Here is a 15,053-nt window from a genome sequence, read left to right on the forward strand (position 1 = left end):
AAAAGGGCAACGTCTCATTTGATCTCTGTGTTTTGACGCAAGAATTTTACGACCACGACCACCACGACCGACATTTGATTTTTCGCGTAAACAAATTTTTGATTACTACATGAAAGAAATATTGGTTTCCAGACACAGTGAACGAAGTAATTCAAATTTTGGCCACTTTCAACTTTACATTTCTAGTGGATTGCCGAGTAAGGTCGTTAAAACTACTTGTAACTGTTAGCGAAAACGATTTAATACCATCTCGGTACTTTGTTAAACTCCCAAAAAAACATTTGGTTTTAAAAATATATAATTACCTTATTTACCGTTAATCAGTTTCAGAAAAAGGAGCTTTTACCCTAAACAGACCAAAAATGGCTTCTCGGATTTTAATGAAAATTGATTTTCAAAGTACTTTTTGACTTTCATTGTCGGTAGCAATTCTCAACTGACTTAGAATAACACTGCGGTCTACCTGTCCCAATGTCCACTAAACAGGTAAGATGGGATGTTTGACACCCGACAAAATTATTTTAACTGTGAATTTATCCATAGAGCTTTTGTCTTAAGAAGAGACAAAACCAAAGCTTCAAAGTTGAGGTGACTGAATGACAGTAGTGAGTCAGTCAAGAAAAGGTTTTTTACTTACACTTTTAACTAGTGTTATTTTTGTGAATTTGATTAGTTGGAACTATGAAAAAATAATTGATTGCATGAGACACTCCAACAAAATCACCACGGGTTTGAGACAACTTAGTGTACCTACAGTGTTGAGTTGAATGTTATGATACCATGATTAATTTATTTAGCAAACTAATATATTGTTTCAAATTCAGCGCAGTTTTAAATGAATTATTTTCTTAATCTATGTAAAATTTACTTTGTAAAACGCTACATTCGAAAGCAAAATCAAAACATAAAATAGTCAGATTTATATCAGAAACAAATTTTCTCAACGCGTTGGATTGTTTGAGTTTCTATCGAATTATTACTACACGGAACCATCCGCGATCCCATTTCAACTAGAATATTAGTTGATTTTCTGAATTCGATTGGTTAAAATTTGGTACAACTAATCGATTGTTGTTTTAACTAAACTGTCATTTTTGTTTTTCGATTAGCAGAAACGATGGTTGAAACAACAAATTTAACTGTTTGAAAAAAAAAATGCTGTCAATTAGTGAGGACACATACCTTTCAATTTCAACAAATATTTTAGTTGAAATAACTGGTGTTGTTATTGAAACATAATTCTGTTAGTTGAAAAATAAATCGGTTTTATTTGTTTTAGATATTGAAAATAGTTGAATCAATTCGAAATATGTTATTGATTTGCGAAAATTTTAGTCAATTTATATGAGCTTGAGTGCATCAACCGCTGGGAATTGGAATTTTGCGACGGCAATTCAAACGCGCCATTCAATCGCAGCGCGTTCTGTGTGTTTGAAACTCTTCGCTCCTGTTACTTTCATAAATTAAAACTGTTATTAAGTTTATTTCTTAAGGCAATTTACATAAGTTTTTCTTCGCCGTATCATCACTTTTACATAGAATTCTTAACCTAATATAATACTAATATAGTCACAGCGATTTGAGTTTAATAAAACATATTCCTCTTATATTTTAAATATCATATTAGCTATTTCATTATTTATTATTAAATCTACTTAAGAACATTATTTGAACCAAGCGATTAACTGCTATAAATTATAAGATAAGCTTAAATTTTTATACATTTTGTTGTTGATTTCGTAACCTATTTTGAGTTTGTTTGTATCAGCACAACATTTTTATTAAAATTTTGCTATTGGAAGATAAACACTTGTTATCGTGAATTTCTCAAATCGAATGAACACAATTTCACCAAACACTTTAACCATCGATGTTATTTTCATTGACATTTTGAAGCGACGCGAACAGATTTCAACTAAAAAAGTTGTTGATTTTGCATTGCAATTATTGTTTTGCTTTTAACTGTCTCCGGCATTTCACAGCATTCAAAACAACATATTTTTCAACTACTTGGATATATGCAAATCAAAAACCATATTGGTTGAATCAAAAATAAATTAGTTAAATCAACTATCGCAAAAATCAAAAACTGCGATATCGCAATTTTATGATCGAAGGGTTCTCCGTGTACACTCAAATAAAACTATTCCTAGGACTAGGTGATGGATGAATCAGTGAAGCAATGATCGTGGGTTGAGAAATAAATTGAAGTATTCGATTATCAGATAGAATAGTAAGAAACACATTCGTTGATTTATTTTACAACTGCTACAGTCTTCATCACTGGGTGTGCAATCACATTCATCCAAGTATTGCATACAGTATAGGCGAATTACAACACAGAGGAAACCTGAAATGATGATACGTTGTATACAAGTTACTGTAGAAGTAGTACTGAAATGTACGGCGTTAGAATGAATAGGGGATAGTAGTATAAAGCCGCCTTCATTTTTTAATCATTCAAGACCTTCCTAAACAAATGTTTTAACACTAAGTATATCTCTCCGTAGTATCTTTCTGCTATGTATGTTTGGCAGCTGTCGTCTGCTGTAAAATATGAATCAACTGAAAATATCATTAGACAGCTTTTCCGATGTAAGCTTTCGCGGCGACTAAATAAGCATTTTATCCATCCTCATCATCTAACAGTCGCTTTCTGTATTACGTTTGGGACCACAGGACCTTTCATTTGAACCTAAGCTTGAGAAAATCGATCACGCCATCTATGAGCAAAGTTAGAACACATTTAACCCCTTAACTCCGGAACTGGAAGCCGGATCCAAATAATATTCAGGATTTTTTTTATGGGACCACAAGACCTTTCATTTGAATCTAAGTTTGTGGAAATCGGTTCAGCCATCTCCGAGAAAAGTTAGTGCAAAAAAACGTTACACACACACATACAGACACATACACACACAGAGAGAGAGAGAGTGAGAGAGAGAGATAGAGTGAGAGAGAGAGAGATAGAGTGAGAGAGAGAGAGAGTGAGAGAGATAGAGTGAGAGAGAGAGATAGATAGATAGAGTGAGAGAGAGATAGATAGAGTGAGAGAGAGATAGAGTGAGAGAGAGATAGAGTGAGAGAGAGAGATAGAGTGAGAGAGATAGAGAGAGAGAGAGAGAGAGAGAGAAATTTTGCGTACTCGACGAACCGAGTCGAATGGTATAAGAACCGGTTCCAGAGTCGGTTTTCATAGTGATTGCATAACTTTTCTATATGAGACAGGCAAAAACTGAGAATTTTGTCATCTTGTAAAATCTGTTTTTATCGATCAATTTTCATCACTTCTACCAGACAGCTTAAATATCATCTAAACCAGCAATTATTTCGATCCATGAATTTAGGTCAGGCGATTTCATGTGATAGACAGACGTCAGTTAGCTGAAGGTTGAGATGTCAGTCTAACGAAACTTTTAAATTAAGATATATTGAGATTTCATTTATTTATTAATTTATTTTTATCTTATTCATCCGATAATAAAAAGCCTTCATGAATATAATGTAGTCAAGTTGTAAAATCTGTATAAAATACTCAAAACGACGAATGTGACAATGCGAGATTCTCTTTGTTTACTTTCTCTTTCGATTGTTATATTCGTCGTCTTGAACATTTTATACAGAAATAGTGGATCGCTGCCGAAATCGAAGGTTCGCCGAAATCGAAGGTTCGCCGAAATCGAAGAGATGTTCAACAGTGCCAAATGTTCTGATGCATGCTGTTATCTCGCAACAATAATTGCTTACTGAATTTTTCTGCACCGCTCCAGTGTGTCTAGTCCAATCTGAAGGCAGCGATCGGAATACGGTGGAAGATCTAGCGGAGAGTTTAAGAAATCGTTTATGCACGCGTTCAATTAGTAAACTTCAAGCTAGCTGATACGAACTCCAAACTATGCTAGCATTTTCAAGTATAGGCTGAACTAACGAGCAGTATCCAAACAATGTGGATCCTTAAAATCACGTCCGATTTTAGCAATAAAACCTAATTATCGAGTCGCTTTTGTAATTAATGTGGAACGATGCAAACTAAAAGTGAGTTTGGAATCCAACATAAAACCAAGGTCATTAACACGACAAACTCTTCGAAGTGTTTGTCATTCAATTTTGTAGTCAAAATATAATGGATTCAAAATTCAATGGAATGTTATGACCTGACATTTTGCTAAGTTGACGATAAGTCAGTTCCTTCGACACTAGGGAACGAATTCATCCAGAAGCTTTTGAAGACGCACGTAGTCGTCAATAGAACGTACCTCAAGATAAAGTTTAAATCGTCGGTGTAAACTATTTTGCAATCACTATCGAGCGTCATTAAAGAACAGTGAGAACAGAAGTGGACCCATGCTGTTGCCTTGAGGTACACCTGATATACTCGAATACGAGGATGACATACAAGAATCAAGCTTGACTTTTAAGAACTAAGTAAGAGTACAGCCAGTCAACGAACTTTTGTGTTGCGCCCAGACGCATTTGCACCCCATTGTATTCGTTGTTATTGCTGTTATGCTTTATAGTCTAATTTGCTCTATAACGAGTCCGGCTTAGCTCCGCGGTTCCAGAAATAACAACAACAATGAATCCAATGTCATGGAAGTGTGTGATGACATCGTTGAGTATCGGTACAGTCGTCTTTCGACAGAGGCGTACCGAGGAAATTTGGCGCCCGGGTCAAAATAAGACTTGACGCCTCTATGGTTGTTTTAGTGAGTAAAAAAACTGAACTCTATCTCCGGAAGATGATCTCTGATCAGCAATTCTAGGCTCGAAATTAAGTTATGACCTCCTAGATGCCTAATGTCTGTTATATAATAATACATTTGTATATAACATTGTCTTGCCATTGCTTTTGCAATTTCTTCAGTTGTCCAGCAATTTTTTTTCTTCTTCCCCAAGATCAGATCTACTTGATTATCTGAGAATATTCGTAGCAGAGCTAAACAAATCCGATTGTTGACATATGCTTCAGGAGCAAATTGAAGCACAGTGCACTTAAAAAAAACTTATTTTGTGGATCATTTCTCTCTCTTTTCTTTTTTTTGGCATTAAAAATGCCTTACTCTTCACTATATGAGGTCGGGTGTCAATTAAAAGTTTCAAAAATAGTCGCGTAACCTTTTTGTGTCATAATTTTGAACGTTAATAGCTCGGTCATTTGTTGATGGATTGTTATAATTTAACAACCAATCGATTCGGAAACTTTTAACTTAAACATGTATGACGACGTCGTTTCAGTATTTCAATAGTAAACTATTGAAAAAATGGTTGGAATCGACCTATGTTTTCATCCACCAATCCCTGTTGTACAAAATGACGTCAACTTTTTGTTCAGCATAGGAGGCTTTGCGTCATGCATAAAAACACCGTATCGTTATGCGTAGTATGAAGAGAAATCTATAAATATAGGCTGCACAATATTTCTTTGCCTAGTTGATGTTTGACTGTGAACGAAACAAGTAGCTCGTCCAGTGAGCTGATGACTGGATTGTATATGCGTTCGCTCGCTGGATTGTCGCTTTTGCTTTATGTGTTGGTGAAATTTCCTGTTGTCTGCGCAACACCGTGTTCGCTTGAGTATCTTATATATCATCTAGCTATTGAAGAACCGAATCAGCGTGGTAACCGATTCTTTTGAAATATCCCATGTATTTAGCAAATTTTTGGTCGATTTTGCCATTAAAAATACCTTACACTTCGCTTCCCGAGGCTGGGTGTCAATTTAAAACATGCAAAACTTATCGCGTAACATTCTTCTGTCATAATTTTGAACGCTTTTAACTCAGTCATTTGTTGATGGATTTATTTAATTCAACAACTAATCGATTTGGAAACATTAAACTTAAACTTATGAGATAACGTCGTTTGAATATTTCAATTGCATACCATTGAAAAATTGGTTTGAATTGAGTATTTTATTTTGGTTCTCTGGTAACTATCAGGCCAATTTAGAATTATTGGCGATAGTTTTTTCGGATCTAATTTGCAGCGCTTGTTCCTCGATAATTTGTTAATGGATTTTCCTAATTTAAATGATTCCAAAGCTTCAATACTGTAAGCTTAAAAATGTTTTACTTTGTCAACGGATCGGTTTGCTCACTTAAATCTTCATTCCCATACGAACAAAACGTGACAATGTGACTGAACAAGCTGTTGTCCAACCAGGAACTAAACGCTTTAAAAGATTCAAAATTAATTTCTGAAATTTATCTAGAAGCGGCCTCCTCGATTTAGTAGTATAAATGAGTTCCACAGTTGTATTTATTATGTATTTATTATGAAGACACTAGAAACGATCCATTTTTAATGTTATTGTGCTCGGTCGTGTCTTGAATACAACCCTCTAATTTTTTTTTCAGCCATTTCTAACTGTTTTTGCAGAAATGCAATTTGTACATCCTTTTGACGAAGCTGATGAAAATTATACTACTATTTTTTTTTCATCATAAAGTATTCTTGAACATTACTTTTTGCTTCAAAGTTCGTACAATACGCTTCTGAGCATTGAATTCCTCCCTTAGCTTTCCTATATTATGTTATTTCAAGGAAAACATCTCTTATTTGTCAGTTGAATCAGTAGCACATTGATTTTCAAGCTTCTGAACAGAATTAAAAACATCTTCTTCGAGTAATGAAAAAGTAACGTTTTCCTCATCTCTTAGATCGATAGCTTCACATAGGTATTCAATCCATTCATCTCGTCTTCAAAAATCGTTTTAGATTTGTCATCTGTGCCTTGGGATATGCTACTAGCTTCCTACCCTGCACTCTGCAGAGATTCAAGATCAGTTTGTTCACTATATTCTTGAATCAAATGGGATACAAGTTCCGATCGAGCTTTAGATTCAAACCGCTTAGTTCGATCTGTTTACTTGCTCTTCGAAAAATTAAGTATCGTTGGAATCATTAAACATTATCTTTTATTTAGTATAAGAGTGCGTATAACAAAAATCAATTTCATTTACCGATTGATTTTGGCTTTTTTCGAGCTCCTTCCAAGAATATATTTTCATAATCAAAACGAGTGAAATGTCTAAATAAAAAAAATACACTTTTGGCTTTCTAGATTCCGCTGTGCAGCAACCATTTCTTCCTAATCTCCTTTTTTGCTGACAATTGGTGAAAACTAACTGATAAATTACTTTTTCGTACTTCATAAAAGCTTAAACAGTACAAGACGACATTTGTTTTTATAATTTGTCTGACGAACAAAAAACGATATGACGTATCGAATCAAAGTATATTTTGATTTCTCGAGTTCGTTGAGTGTTAAATTCTTTTTGCAAATACTAAAGAGTCTACATTTCCCCACCTTTTTCTATCACATTGGTGCCCGGTCGGGTCCGAATAAAAATCTTTTGTGCTAAGAGACCTTTTATTTGAGTCTGCGTTTGTGAAAATCAGTTCTGCCATCTCTGAGAAAAATGAATGAGTTCCATTTTGAAGTTTTCTATCAGTATTTCTGGTACTTTCGGAACCGGGATCTGAAAACCGATACAGCTGAAGTCCAAGTGTTGCCTTCCAAGCTTCGAAATGTGTTGCCCAGACGGACTAGTAGATTATAAAACAATAACTTAATGAATAATCATCTAAATTTTTAACAAATTTGAATACACGATTACTGCAATTTGATTAGAATTCACTCAATCCAAGCAGACATCAGCTTCTGAAATTTGTATTCTGATGATCCAACAAATGATTCTCTAGAGCTCCAAAACTTCATCGAAAATTTCTAAAAATGATTATTTATGGATTTTGGTACCGAATTTGTACCAAAAAACTACAAGTTAAGTTTCATTCTGCGATCGAGGTCATCTATATATATAAAATAATAGCGAAAAAAGTGTGTGTTGCTAATGTTCTCTGGTATGCGTGGGTCGATCTTAAAATGATTTTTGGCATTAAAAATGCCTTACTCTTCACTATATGGGGCCGGGTGTCAATTAAAAGTTTCAAAAATAGTCGCGAAACCTTTTTGTGTCATAATTTTGAACGTTAATAACTCGGTCATTTGTTAATGGATTGTTATAATTTAACAACCAATCGTTTCGGAAACTTTTAACTTAAACATGTATAGCGACGTCGTTTCAGTATTTCAATAGCATACTATTGAAAAATTGGTTAGAAGTGACCTATGTTTTCATCCACCAATCCCTGTTTTACAAAATGACGTCAACTTTTTGTTCGGCATAGGAGGCTTTGCGTCATGCATAAAAAACACAGTATCGTTATGCGTAGTATGAAGGGAAATCTATAAATATAGGCTGCACAATATTTCTTTGCCTAGTTGATGTTTGACTGTGAATGAAACAAGTAGCTCGTCCAGTGAGCTGATGACTGGATTGTATATACGTTCACTTGCTGGATTGTCGCTTTTGCATTATTTGCTGGTGTAATTTTCTGTTGTCTGCACAACACCGCTTCGTGTTCGCTTGAATATCTCATATATCATCTAGCTATTGAAGAACCGAATCAGCGTGGTTATGGTTCTTTTAAAATATCCCATGTATTTAGCAAATTGTTGGTAGATTTTGCCATTAAAAATGCCTTACACTTCGCTTCCCGAGGCTGGGTGTCAATTTAAAACATGCAAAACTAATCGCGTAACATTTTTCTGTCATAATTTTGAATGCTCATACCTCAGTAATTTGTTGATGGATTTATATAATTCAACAACCAATCGATTCGGAAACATTTAACTTAAACTTATGAGATAACGTCATTTGAATATTTCAATTGCATACCATTGAAAAATTGGTTTGAATTGAGTATTTTATTTTGGTTTTCTGGTAACTATCAGACCAATTTAGAATTATCGGTGATAGATTTTTCGGATATAATTTGCAGCGCTTGTTCCTCGATGATTTGTTAATGGATTTTCCTCATTTAAATGATTCCAAAGCTTCAATATTGTAAGCTTAAAAATGTTTTAATTTGTCAACGGATCGGTTTGCATACTTAAATCTCCATTCCCATACGAACAAAACGGTGGCGCGAAAATGGATTCAGTATAAAGTTGTGTTATGATGATAATCATAGATACTTCTTCTTCATTATATGTGACTGAACAAGTTGTTGTCCCGCCTGGAATTAAACGCTTCAAAAGATTCAAAATTAAATTCTGAAACTTATCTAAAAGCGGCCTCCTCGGTTTGGTAGTATAAATGAGTTCCACAGGCTCACATATACAGTATAATTAGATGCAATATCATATAGTATCAAAGATAAACTAAAGGTAAGTTTACCTGCGATTTTACATGTATCGTTTGAATAGCAACCCTCGTAGAATTTGGTTAACCACCAGTTTCAGTTTAATCATTATTAGCTTCAAAACAATAAGCGTCTGATGGCTACACGCGTTGTAACTATGACAATGTTCATTCATGTGTTAATAACATCAAGTTACAATATGAACAAAATTTCTGAATTTTGTTGCGTATCCATTCCGTATATTCCTAATATGACAAAGCGAAAATTAATGTAAGTAACTAAATATTTTATGCGGACTGTTTCACAAGTTTTCTTCCTCGTATTGTTGCCATATTATTTACCGACACTTTCCGAAGATTATCGACGATTTTGAAAAATGATTAATAAAATACACTATTACTGAGTTTACTGGTACAACATTTTTCGCTAAAATAAATAAAATTAATGAGTTTGTACGTTTCTCGAAGATTATTATCATAAAATAAATCAGTTTCATTTGTTCAGGTTTAAATCTTTAGGTTGTTTGTATCTAAAATTGAGCTTTCTAGTTCTAGTAGAATTCTAGTTAAAGGACGTTATTCAAAATCTTAACAATGTAAAAAATTGTGGAAAGGGATCAAAATTGAATAGAATTTATTATCAAGAAAGAATCTAATTGTAAATTTTATCATTCGCCAACAATCTAAGCGCTTAAACTAGAGCAAGTTTGTAATTAGTCAATTGAAAAAGTTTTTAGTTTAGTGTATCGTCATCATTATCATCTTTATTTTTGTATTTTTTATGAAGACCCTAGAAACGTTCCATTTTTAATATTATTGTGCTCGGTCGTGTCTTGAATACAACCCTCTAATTTTTTTTGTTCGAAAGGTGACGTTAATGCGGAAGTTTTAGGCTATAGTATATATGGAAAATCCTTCGGGAAAGTAGAGAAAAACTAGAAAATTGGTTCGTTTAGAATTGGAAATTTTCCATTCAATGCATGATAGATCTCCGATGATTGTTTGGCGCGTATCGAGTTATGCAATGCTGCTGCCCGCTGAAGAGCACTATATGAATACTAGACTATTAATAAAACCGTTTGGCGCCAAACGAGCTGATTTATGCAACAATTTCACTGAGCCTACTTGATTCACGTGTTTTTTCGAATCACATGTTCAATTAAGTAAGGGCGCCAAATGAACAGCATACAGCTTTCCATTTTCCGATATATAAATTTGGGTTCAATACCGTGAAGTTAAATTATAAAACGACTATAAGATGATTAACGTTTTTTTATGATTAGTTGTTTTCCTAAAATTACAGAAATGTGAATTGTATCTTCTTGATAGATATAATTATTGCTTTCACAATGCACTGAGACAACAGGATCAGCACACCTCAGCTGCCACCTCAAATTAAGACCGTTAACTCAAACACCAAAACTGTTCGACTCTCTTCTTTTTGGAACGATTCCATTCGAATCAGAAGGATGTTTTCTGTTTTTTTCGGCTTAAATTTTTCATAAGCATTTCTCGTGCTATACCTGGACGGGATTTTGTGTATTTTTTGAAACGACCTCCAAATTTCGTCAATTGCTTCAAATTGCAAGTTCGGTTATTTATTTGAGTTAAAATGTCTTCAATTGGCCCAAACGCGATTCGAATTATATCAACCCAGACTATTCCGAAATTACAAATTATTTGCATTTGAGTAACTATGAACAGTTTCGTCCAATGTACTCGAACCATCCTGTTTGCCTTCTGTTTTTAAATTACATCGATTGAACCGAGATTTGGGAAGTCATCGACATGTTTTACCTATTCGAATGATTCACTCTCTTGCTCATACACCGTCAAACTGATTTTGTTGTATTTTGCTTGAACCATTTGGGACTTTATGGGAGTATTAGAAATAATTTCCATCCAAAGATAATTTTTGAGCTGTGAGAAATTCACAGGGACAGCTACAGGTATAGAAATAAAAGGAACAAGTACAGAAGCTAAGTTAAGGAAAAAAATAAAGAAGGTACAGGAACAAGTGCAGAAAGTAAAAAAACCAAGTACAGAAATAAGGGAAACAAGTAAAGGAAGTACTGGCACAATTGAGTGCAGAAAACGGTACAGAATGAGCAGATGGTACAGATATAAGTACAAAAGTTACAGGACCAAATACAGAAAATACTGGAGCAGGTATAGAACGTACAGGAACAAATTCTGAAACAATCACAGAAAGTACAGGAAAAAACACACAAATTACAGAAACAAGCACACAAAGTACAAAATAAAGTGCAGACAATAGAGGAACAAGTACAGAAAAATATTAAAAGTTCAAAAGTTAATCGCTAATGTTGTCGAGACAACAATTTTGAATGGCAAATTAGAAAAAAAAAGTTTTCATTCCAATGCCATTTCAATTTGAACGTCATTTTCTCATCCGTTTAATTTTTCTATTACCGTCAATAACCGTTATAAGTCTGTAGCGTGAATTTAGAGTTTTTTCGGATGGTAAATTGTACGCTGCCTGTTTGCGTTTCGGTAAGCCATCGGTTTTATATATTTTATCCTGTTGTCCGCGATATAAAAAAGTTGGGGCCAGTATCATAGAGCATTATAATGATATTTTTCTTCAATAATCATTTAAATTGAAAAGTAGCTTTGATTTTCTACATCTAATCTAATATTATTGCGCTACGAAGTGTGCAGGGATCCGCTAGTCTTATATAAATTAGAAATTCTTCTTAAGCACTCAAAATTGGAAACATGGAATTTCATCCGAACTCGCATAACACAAGATTATAGCATACCAAATAAAGCTTCAAATCGTTTTATGGCACTTTTTGTCTTGCTATCTAGCAACAATCTACCTCTAGCATGCTACACGTAGGACTGAAACGTTAGTTAGAATTTATCTCATATTTATAGATTCGCGTGCTTCCAACAGCTTCGCTTTTGCATCGATTGATCAATCTGAGCAATAATTTTCAATTGATATATCGCTTACTCCTTCAAAATCGTCGTCTGTGGCAGGGAAATCCGGTATGCCGGAGATTTTTAGCAGACAAAATAGGACATCGGTGGCTATTATTCAACATTTCAATGATATACAATTAAAAATACATGGCTATGAACATTCAAATCATTACGTAGAAATATTTCCAATCAATTGATGAAATAATATTACTGATTGAAACTAAACTGACTTGAATTTCTAATTTGGAGCCCTATATAGAAAATGAAGATGTGGTCCACATCAAAATCTTTTTTTATAGAAAATAAAGATGTGGTCCACATAAAAATCTGTTTCGCTGGGGTAATATAAACCATCCAACTGCTACAACCGTTGTCGAGGCTTCCCACAATCTTTAGACCAAAATAATTACGAATGATGTTCATATCATACAACACACGAGCGAAAAACAAGTAATAATCCTTGTTCAACACCACCGCTGTTTGTGCGGAGCATCACCGCTAAGCTCAGGAACCTCGACGATCACGTAGATAGTGAAATTTCTTCCGGTTTCAATGTATTTAGATAAAGTGCTATCTCCGTAGTAGAGGATTGGCAAGTTCGCATCATCTACAGTTAGTTAGACTTTGTAGCTACTGTTGGTGAAATGACGATCCGCTATCAGATGGTACCTCCTGAAGGAGGCTGGGGTTTTCTGGTTGGAATCGGAATGGCGACCATGTTCACCGTTTCGTTGGGCTCTCTACCTTCGTTTGGGCTCATGTTCGGAGATTTTCTAACCGAACTTGGCGAAGAGACCGGAGCGATTGCATTAATCACCAGCAGTTTCTTCAGTGCGCTTAGTTTTGCGGGATTGTTTACCAATACACTGATGAAAAAGACCTCATGCCGAACAGTGGGTCTAATAGGAGCAACACTGTATGTTGCGGGTAGCTTTCTGACGATCTTCGTACGGTCAACCAATGAGCTGTTGGTGTCGTTCAGTATATTTCAAGGTAAGAAAAGTTTTATTTTTGTGTGACTTGACACAATATGAAAATAACTAAATCGTTCATTTTAAAAGGTGCTGGATTTGGACTAATGATACCCGTTTCCTACACAACATTCAATGCCTACTTTGTTGATAAACGAGTGGTTATGATGAGTATATCACAAACACTGATTGGACTGGGTACAATGTTCTATCCCATATTCATTCAAAGAACAATGGAAGCGTTTGGATTTCGTGGATGCATGGCCGTTCTGGCGGCAGTTAATAGCCACACTGTTGCAGCTATGTTGGTAATGCATCCTGTTGAGTGGCATTTGAAAAAAGTGAAAATTGATACGGAAGAAGTTCAACTGAAGAATGAGTTCGCTTGTGTTAAAGGTAGCAACACTGAAATCGGATCCAGGCTACTGAAAACGATGGGCGTAAGTCGTTCCCGAAGAGCTTCATCTATTCCAGGACTTGGAAACTGGTCCGGACCAGTTCTAGTGAGTGACAGCACAGAACGAGACAAGAAACCACCAACGAAGTGGCAGGTGTTGGTAGATTTTCTAGACCTCACGCTACTGAAGGACCCCATCTATGTCAACATTGTGCTTGGAATTTCATTCGCTCTCTACTCGGATTTGGCGTTCTTCACCCTGCAGCCGATGTATTTGTTCATGATTGGATTTAACAAAGTACTCATAAAATCGTGTAATTTTGTCCGTCGCTTTGAATACTAATCGTGATCTGCTACTAATCGCTCTTTTCCAGCCGGACGTTTCCCTAATCATTGCCATAGGGGCCGCAGCAGATTTGCTATCGCGCATTTTCCTGGCCATTTCCAGCACATGTTTGAACATTAAGGCTCGCTACGTCTATCTGGCTGGAGCACTGTTCACCATCCTGGCACGTTTCGGTAATTACTTTATCCACTTGAAATTCAGCCGCTGCCGTCGGGCAAACGAACCAAAAAAAAAACGAATACGCATACCACCGAGGAAACAATATGTTAATGGCCCCGGAAGAGCCCATTCGACAGTATTGTTTCCTAGCATGTTTTACAGTTTTCCTCAATTGCAATTTTTCTCTCTCTTCAATATTGTACAGCGTTTTTGTTCGTTTACGATTTTTATGGTATGGTCATCATAACGGCTATAATGGGATTCCTGCGAACCTGGATTCACGTGCCCCTGCCGCTGGTGTTTTCGGAGTATTTGCCCCCGAAACGGTACGATTGCCTCGTTATTTGCGTGTCGAAATCGATACCCGAACGCGATAAATTTGAAGCCCTACATTCGCAATCGGCCTCCGGGATGTGATTGATGGCAAAAACCCTTCCTGCTCCAGTATTGTTCTTTTTTTTTCTCCTGTTCTGATATGACTATTGTTGTTGCAGGTTTCCTTCCGGTTACGGTTTGTTTATGTTTCTGCAGGGAAATATAACATTTGCGGTAGGACCAATTGTCGGATATATCCGGGATGTTACCGGAAGCTACTCGATATCGTTCCATTGTCTTACGCTGTTCATGGCGCTGTGCGTAATCCCGTGGCTCTTCGAGATCGGCTACTATCGGTTAAGGACCAGATGCGACAAAACGGCTGTACAGGAAGTTACTCATGTAAATATATACCTGGAAACAATGGACCGAACAGATGGAAAATAAAAACAAACCTAATTAATAAAGTTAAACGTTATGCTTCATTCCCTTACAAACCACCAGCTGTCGGGACACAATCACTCTCGGTGTACGTTCCAAAGCTAAAATTCCGATGTTTCCGACATCAACAATATGCTATCAGATCACGACAATAATTCAATTTACATTATTTATGGTATAAAGAAAAAATCTTTCGAGTTCCCATACCAAAATTAAAGCTCAGAAAATCAATATGTAGGCTGAATAATTCCAGAAATTACAATCAGACA

At 35.5% G+C, this 15,053-nt stretch overlaps 1 protein-coding gene across 1 annotated transcript; it reads left to right on the forward strand.

The window, feature by feature from the left end:
- Positions 1-12,753: 12,753 nt before the first annotated feature.
- On the forward strand, positions 12,754-14,816 carry LOC131432540 (monocarboxylate transporter 7). The gene is made up of 5 exons (XM_058598877.1): positions 12,754-13,148; positions 13,217-13,821; positions 13,898-14,042; positions 14,234-14,354; positions 14,523-14,816. Exons 1-5 carry the CDS (start codon positions 12,800-12,802, stop codon positions 14,788-14,790), a joined length of 1,488 nt encoding a protein of 495 aa, XP_058454860.1. The 5' UTR covers positions 12,754-12,799; the 3' UTR covers positions 14,791-14,816.
- Positions 14,817-15,053: the final 237 nt, after the last annotated feature.

Source organism: Malaya genurostris, chromosome 2 (assembly GCF_030247185.1).
Source record: "Malaya genurostris strain Urasoe2022 chromosome 2, Malgen_1.1, whole genome shotgun sequence".
In the NCBI taxonomy this organism is placed as follows: Eukaryota; Metazoa; Arthropoda; class Insecta; order Diptera; family Culicidae; genus Malaya; species Malaya genurostris.

Bases quoted from the DNA above. Each gene is read 5' to 3' on its own strand.
- LOC131432540 (XM_058598877.1), top strand. From the start codon at position 12,800: ATGACGATCCGCTATCAGATGGTACCTCCTGAAGGAGGCTGGGGTTTT. The intron at 13,149-13,216 runs GTAAGAAAAGTT...TCATTTTAAAAG, and splicing joins GTCGTTCAGTATATTTCAAG to GTGCTGGATTTGGACTAATG. The intron at 14,043-14,233 runs GTAATTACTTTA...AATATTGTACAG, and splicing joins CACCATCCTGGCACGTTTCG to CGTTTTTGTTCGTTTACGAT.